This window comes from Littorina saxatilis, linkage group LG11, assembly GCF_037325665.1.
Source record: "Littorina saxatilis isolate snail1 linkage group LG11, US_GU_Lsax_2.0, whole genome shotgun sequence".
Taxonomy (NCBI): Eukaryota; Metazoa; Mollusca; class Gastropoda; order Littorinimorpha; family Littorinidae; genus Littorina; species Littorina saxatilis.
The window spans coordinates 36,917,033-36,925,125 of NC_090255.1; the positions used below are offsets into that span (position 1 = coordinate 36,917,033).

General features: G+C 42.3%; 3 protein-coding genes across 3 annotated transcripts in view; all 3 read right to left on the minus strand.

The window, feature by feature from the left end:
- LOC138980411 (microfibril-associated glycoprotein 4-like) overlaps positions 1–6,789 on the minus strand; it is a 10,240-nt gene extending 3,451 nt beyond the window's left edge. The window contains exons 1-3 of the mRNA XM_070353280.1: positions 6,636–6,789; positions 3,621–3,948; positions 2,825–2,952 (exon numbers count right to left, since the gene is read on the minus strand). Of these exons, the coding sequence (XP_070209381.1) occupies positions 2,825–2,952; positions 3,621–3,897 (405 nt within the window). The 5' untranslated portion in view covers positions 3,898–3,948; positions 6,636–6,789. The remainder of the gene's footprint in view (positions 1–2,824; positions 2,953–3,620; positions 3,949–6,635) is intronic.
- LOC138980402 (fibrinogen C domain-containing protein 1-A-like) overlaps positions 1–8,093 on the minus strand; it is a 49,524-nt gene that overhangs the window by 40,967 nt on the left and 464 nt on the right. The gene's annotated exons all lie outside the window — the stretch shown is intronic.
- Positions 1–8,093, minus strand: part of LOC138980406 (uncharacterized) — a 22,682-nt gene that overhangs the window by 7,651 nt on the left and 6,938 nt on the right. The gene's annotated exons all lie outside the window — the stretch shown is intronic.

The following is an 8,093-nucleotide window of genomic DNA, read 5'->3' on the forward strand; positions in this document are numbered from 1 at the left end:
ATTAGGTTCTAATTAGTTCTATTTGTATAGATCTATGTTTTGCTCTTGATGGGGAGGTAACCTAAACGACTGGTATAAACATTCACCGTTTTAGAATATGTTGCTCGTGTCTCTGTTCAGGGACCAATTTTCTTGAAAATTGTGCTTCTTCAGCTGTCTTTTGATTCCATACTCATTGTGCATAATAATGATTAATATAATTAATATGTGAGAACGGCCTAAGAGTATTTATTTTCAGCTTGAAATTATTCACTACACAATGTTCCTGGTATGCTGCTGTACTGTTGTTATACATCGTACTTTCTATGATGCTGGTTCCATTTTTTTAAATGTGTTAGTGTAATTAGTGCATGAACGTTCAAAAATCTAAATCCAAATGTTTAAACAAGAAAAAGTAATCAGGGCCGGACTACCGGGGGGGTTATGGGGGTTGCGGAACCCCCCTCCCCTAGCCTAAACATGTACCTCACTTATTTAAAACATTTTGTTTATTGTTTATCCCCGAGTACGCAGTAGGAGGGTCCAGCAGACTTTAATTGTGTGTCTGTCTGTGTATCTGTCTGTCTCGACTTAACAGCTTATTGCTGGGAAACTACTGGGCGCAGTTCTTTCAAAAGTTGATACACTAACTTGATAATAGGTCCGACTGATCGTATTAAAACTTCATAATGTTACCTGGGACCTAAATGCCCCAAAAAACACAAAAGTTCTTGACGGTTGGACGAATTCAATCGGAGCGACAGCCAGCCATTGAGCTGATAGAACAGCCGAACGCGTGCGTCATGAAAAGCATGCGTATCGCATGCGAGACGATTTGCAAGCCAGCCAGCGGGTGGGGATTAATTTGGTCTCGGCAAAGAAACTACAGTGCAGGTTTGGTCTCGGTGAGACTGAGAGAGAGACAGAGAGCACGAGAGAGAGCGACAGAGACACACTGGCTCCGCTTGATTGGGATTCAAAGCGGGCGACCAGGCGATCGCCCGCCACGTGACGCGGGCGATTTGATCTAAAGTACCAATCAAGCGCAATCGGGCCATAAACATGGCTGCCAATTTGTTGCTGTTGGACGAGTTGTTCTTTAGTGATGATAGTGATGCGGAGTACGCCTACAATATGGAGTGTGAATGCTTGGAAGTTACACATATATATTGGAAGTCACACATAATTATGTTTGATCTCCGGTTGAAATGGTTTGCAAGATATTGACCAATTGAAGGGACTGGCTGACTGGTCAAAAGCCTCGAATCTTGTGATCTTGTCATTTGACAAGTCATCTGCATGGAATCGTCATCGATTCACATTCAACTTCACTTGAAATTACTTCAATGAATCCTATCTAAGCCCCAAAACACACTTTAAACAATCACGAGTACTTAGATTCAACCCAATAATTAAGCACAGAAGCGTGAACACGGCCTGAAGGTACAACTTTCTCTTCAGAAGTAAAAGATTCACTTACTTTCCACCCGTGGCGGCCATTTTGATCTCGCATCAGCCGATGTGTTTTGGTCGGGCGAGGCGGGCTAGCCCGCCGGCTTAAGCCGGTTGATGACCCGATTGTACTTGATTGAAAATACTTCACCCGGGCGCACCCGGGCGATCGCCCGGATTCCAATCAAGCGGAGCCAGTGATTCAAGGTGGTGGCGTGGTGGCCAAAGGGATCCGGGTTCGATTCCCGGCATGGGCGGTCTATTTTTTTTTTTAATTCTTGTTTACTATTGTTTATTATGAACGTTTTAATGTTTTATTTTACTCTAATAATTTTTTTAATTGTGTAAAATAAATAAATATTTTTTTTTTAATTCACGTGCACAAGACAAAAACTTTTATACTGTGCCAAAGTGATCCGAGTTCAATTCCCGGCATGGGCGGTCTATTTTTTTTTTTTAAATTTTTTTTTAATTCTTGTTTACTTTTGTTTATTATGAACGTTTTAATGTTTTATTTTACTCTAATAATTTTTTTAATTGTGTAAAATAAATATTTTTTTTTTTTAAATCCACGTGCACAAGACAAAAACTTTCATACTGGGGGAGCGAGCCAGTCTGAAGAGTACTCGGGTCCAGCGCCAGCGTTTTTTTATTTTATGCCGTTTCATGCAAGGAGCGACCATTTTCCTATCTCAGAATATGACCTACCCATCAGCTTCAGGGGGCAAAGCCCCCTGACCCCCACAAGGGGCTCTGCCCCTTGACCCCGCCAGGGGGATCATCCCCCTGGACCACCACGGGCAACCCCTCCTCCTCTTAGCCTAGTCCGGCCCTGGTAATGTTATATCTGCTACGAAATACCAGTTTCCAATTAGTCAAATTCAGTACGTGACTAACTAAAATAACTATTTCATTTATTGGCGATTTTTGGGTGTTTCATTGCGTTATACATATTGAGAATACAATGAAAGTGAAGCATATATTCTTGGTAACACAACCGTATTATATATCAAATTCAGTCCAGTAACAAAGACACGCGAAGATTTTTAAAACGATGACTGTTGCGGCAACGTATTCAGGTAATCTCAACCTTTTTGTAGTAGAATGAGCTGGCATTCTTGTTTGTGACCAGATCAACATTACTTCGGTACAACTAAAATCAAGACAGTAGTAATGACAACTACAGTACCAAACTAATATACACATTATCATGATTTAAGAAAAACAAAATAGAAGCGATTGTTTCCAAACATTTCACCAGATACACTTAAACGCTAAAAATGAGAACTGAACCGACAAACAGCAATATTTTGCAAATTGATGAATTCAAAAAAAGTTTACCAAGCGTGTTGGATTTAAGGTTGAGGGAGGAGGTTGGTTGTGAAACACTTACCGTCCACCCCCCACCGTCAGTGTCTTGGTCACAGTAGACAGGAAAAGACGTGTTGCCGATGTAAAGGGTATGAACACCACTTACATTGCTGTATCTTTGCACGTCCGTGCAGTCAACGGGCCTGTGAACTGCAACAGCGAGAAGAAGCCAATCGTGAAGGTTTGCTCTTTTTTTTCTTTCTTTCTTTATTTGGTGTTTAACGTCGTTTTCAACCACGAAGGTTATATCGCGACGGAAGGTTTGCTCTGGTCGAGCGATATTCCATTGAAAATAAATTAGAAAGACCTAGAAAAAGACCGAGCAAATAAAAGGTAAATTGCTACAGCACATTATTTCGTCATTAATTCGTGTCAGCTTTCAAAGACAAATTTGGTGAGCACCGTCCAAAGCCAGTACCCTGTTATAGCACATGCATCAGAAAGTGTTGCCCTGGTGCATGTTTTGCGCCTATTTCAAAGGATTTTGAAAAACACCCCCTTTCCACCAAAAGCAGAATCTTTCCACCTGTTTAGAATAACGCAATAAGTCTGTCTACCGAAAATATTTTCAGAACAACGCTAAAAGTCATAGTTTGAATTCTAAAAAGAGAACAGTTTCAATTAAACATTGAATCCTTGATGTTGAGCAAGCTTTCAGAATTTGTATACATTTTCTTGATCAGTGCTTTACTTTTGTCAAGAGTTCATAATTATATGCGGACTGAATATTGGTCCAACGTACACTCAGTTATGAAACTGTCTTTCAGGTTTATGTATAGATGATTTATATAAAAAATAAAAAAATATGGTTCACTGACTCTCCACTTGAGGCCGATCCGTTGTGCTCGCCGACAAACCAGTCAGTTCTGCGACTCGCTGATTGCAGTTAAACAGGGCGTCCCTCTCTGCCTTTAGTTCTGATCGCAGGGTGGCCAGGGTAGCTGCGGTGACGTCCAGCTGCACTTTGAATCCGTTCACCTGCGTGTAGTCTTTGTACAGTGGGGTGGAGCCAGCCTCCAGACACGAGGTGGACGGTCCTTCGACCAGCTGACAGGCGTAGCGACCGCTCAACACAGGGTTTGGCAGGAGCACCATGAAGTTGCCGTTCTCAAACGAAGTAATGGCAACTGTCTCATTCAAAGGCGTCTGTAGAAGATGAAAGGATAGTACGAGTTTAACACAAAAAGAGTAGAATCCAAAATGGAGGGCCTGATCGTGTTCATTTCTTCAGTCGGTTCAAGTGACCCATCCCGTCTTCGACATCACACAGCAGATTTGCCTGTTTGATAATGCTCCGAAAAGTACTACCAGAACTACTCTACTCGTAAAATAAAAAGGAATCGATTTCCCAACAGCTTAGTACCCCTTGTTACGACCGACAAAAGTAAATCGGATCAAATAAAGCAGAACATCTATTGCATGTCAGGGAAAAGAGTAGTACATTTTCTGTTCAAAGCAGTCAACTTTGTTCACCTTTCATGCAATGATTTTATCGCATGCCAAACGGTGTATGAGTCATTCTTTGTAGAAGCCACAAAAGGTGAATCTTGGTGTCGTGTGTATAGGTAACGCAACATGTCATATGTGATAGGGTGGAGTGGAAGGGGGGAAATAGGCCAGGAAGCATAAATGAGACGCCAAGTCAGAGGTTGCGATAACGTGACTTTTAATTAACGTACACCAGAAAGCAGACACCAGAAAGCAGTGTAGTTCCTTTCTCAATATACAACCGCACACAACTCGTCGGAACTTAAATTACGATCCCGGTCGAAAGTCACTTCGCTGATATAAAACCAGCTCTAAAACGTTTCTCACACACACAAAGTCCATTCAACAATCCTCGAATCAATCCTTCGCCAAAATACGGTTATAATGGCCCAAACTACACTCCTTGCCTTGATTATAACAGAAACACAAACATCGTTCAACTACAACTGGAACATCACAATCCAAGATACGCACACTGACACGTCTGCACACGTCGAAATCACACCGGGTACTCTTCTAGCCCACGCTATTATTCTGACTCACGCGCGCACCCGTTCAAACAATCAACCAATAAGAAAGCAGCCTCCATACACACAGGTCTACAATTAGCTACAACACACAATAATCGTAGCGGGAGACACAACTGGGGTCAGGGGAAGATAATAGACAGGGAGTAAAAGAGAGGGACAACAGTACATGAAATCGCCACACGGCTACATGGACTAACAATATATCAGTACATGTAACTGCTTGGTGTATTAAATTGCTTAAGGCCTACACTAATGCAATTTTCTTGGTTACCGCTGTACCAAACCTAATCGTTTTACCTTTGTTATCAGAATCATTATTTTGGGCCTTAACTAAACGGCATTGCGCTACATACAGATACTCATAATTCAAATAAAAACTGTGTGTGTACTTTCTGTTATTCGTCAGCACACTTGCCGTTTAAGTTGAAATAATTGTGCATATAGACAGAGGTCACATTAACATGATACATTTAGCAAAACTACCAATCTACTCTTCATTAAAAGCGAACAGATTGTAGAATTGTGACCCTCCACCACGAAATGAGTCGCATGTCACCTCGCGCGGTTCTGCGCTAGGCTTATTAAATATAAGTCCGGGGAGTGTCTGGTACAATACAATACAATACAATACAATAACTTTATTAATCTCTAAAAGAGAAATTACATTGCTGAGCGTTTGTGTCCGTAATAATAACATACATAACACATTCACAATAAACATTTGTTCTTTGTCCTGAGAAAATATAGCACATTGGTTATCACATAAGAAAGTATATTAAAAATAAATTAACATGCATTCACCATCAACAATGCACAAAAGAAAGTCAGCACCTTGCCGGTTATCACATGTTGTCTAAGATTAAGAGAGTAGAATGCAAAACAAAATCAACAATACTGAAACAATACAGAAACACTGACCCCGTGCATCAGAGCGACAACACCAGCATCTACCGCCCCACCTGAGAATTGAAGATGTGAATTGCAGATGGAATGAACGAATTTCTGTAGCGTGTGGATCTTGCGGTTGGTTGTCTGAATCTGTTGCTCCTGTCTGTCCGTCTACTGTCAAATTCCGGTCTGAGTGGGTGCGAGTCGTCAGCCAAAATCTTCTGTACCTTGTCAGTCAGTCGTCGTTCATGTGTTGATGTGAAATTGTCCTGCTTCCTCCCTACCACCCCACTTGCTTTCCTGATGAATTTATCATCAGTGTAACAGTGTGAGGGTCACCTTAGTCACAGGCTTATAACTCAAACAGTTTTCGCTCTTTTCTAAAACGGTTTTCACCACTGGATAGAGCATTACAAAATTCTTTAGGAAGATGTAAACATATGAAAATCATGCAAAGGTGACATGCGACTCATTTCGTGGTGGAGGGTCACAATTGTAGAATGTGTCAAGCAGGAGATTCTTATTTCGTGTTGAAGCCTGGACAGATCTCTGTTGGTGAACTCAAAGGTTTTAAAGGGAAAGAAGGCACTTTGAATAAAATAATGTTTACTGCCGATTGTGTGTGTATGTGTGTGTGTGTGTGTGTGTGTGTGCACGTGTGTGTGTGTGTGTGTGTTTGAGTGTGTGTGTGTGTGTGTTTATTTATTTGTGTGTATGTGTATGTGTATGTTTGTGTGTGTGTGTGTGTATGTGTGTGTGTGTGTGTGTGTGTGCGTGCGTGCGTGCGTGCGTGCGTGCGTGCGTGCGTGTCATAACGTGTGTTCTCGCTTGAGGTAAAAGCAGACAAAATACACAAAACGAAAAACAAAAACTAATGAAACACACAAACAAACAAGCAATCAAACCAATAAATAAACAGACACTTACCGTGACTACAACGTTGGCAGGGGGGTTTCCGATGTTGGTGAAAACACCACAGGAGAGTTGTGCGTGCCACTGACCTGTACGGTTGTCATTGGTTACCCCGGGCAGAAGATGCACGTGCAGTTTGTCATGTGACAACACTGGTGGGTCTGCACGGTGCAGTTACATCGTTGCTTATAATTGATAGACTTTATTGCAGAAATGAGAGAGAGAGAGAGAGAGAGAGAGAGAGAGAGAGACAGAGACAGAGAGAGAGACAGAGAGAGACAGAGAGACGAAGAGAAGTTAAAAATAAATTCCTGTTGTGCAGCGGGATAAAGTATTCTCTCATACCTCGGAGATATACCTTCACTCGGTCGCAGGGACGTCACGTGACATGGTGGAAGAGAATGCTATCGCTTATTTTCCTCCTGAGTTCGGTTAAGACTAAAACGATGCTCATTCACGGAAAGAACTATCCAAACTTGCAACCACAGCCGCGGTTGTCCTGTAAGTTCCCGATCCATGTTAAACCCTCATCCTCAGAAGGAAAATAAGCGACAGCATTCTCTTCCACCATATAAAATGTCACGTGACGTCGCTCCGACCGAGTGAAGGTATATCTCCGAGGTATGAGAGAATACTTTATCCCGCTGCACAACAGGAATTGAAAGTTACCTTATGTACGGTCGAACCGAGGTGCAATGGGTGAGGTATTGCACCTCGGTTCGGCCGAAGAGAAGTTAAAAATAAATTCCTGTTGTGCAGCGGGATAAAGTATTCTCTCATACCTCGGAGATATACCTTCACTCGGTCGCAGGGACGTCACGTGACATGTTATATGGTGGAAGAGAATGCTATCGCTTATTTACACCCCCGGTATAGGGGTGTGTATAGGTTTCACTCGATGTGTTTGTGTTCGCAAGTAGATCTCAAGAATGAACGGACCGATCGTCACCAAACTTGGTGAACAGGTTCTATACATTCCTGAGACGGTCCTTACAAAAATTGGGACCAGTCAAACACACGGTTAGGGAGTTATTGGTGGATTAAAATTATACAAGGCCTGGTATAGACGGACACCCCCGTTGGTCAAAGGGAAATAACCATTCTCACTGCCACCAACTGAGAAGGTTATTTCCCTTTGACGGGGGTGTAGTTCCTATCGGAGGAATTTCTTGTTTCCTTCTGAGTTCGGTTAAGACTGAAACGATGCTCATTCACGGAAAGAACTATCCAAACTTGCAACCACAGCCGTTGTCCTGTAAGTTCCCGATCCATGTTAAACCCTCATCCTCAGAAGGAAAATAAGCGACAGCATTCTCTTCCACCATATAAAATGTCACGTGACGTCGCTCCGACCGAGTGAAGGTATATCTCCGAGGTATGAGAGAATATTCTATCCCGCTGCACAACAGGAATTGAAAGTTACCTTATGTACGGTCGAACCGAGGTGCAATGGGTGGGAGGAGAGAGAGAGAG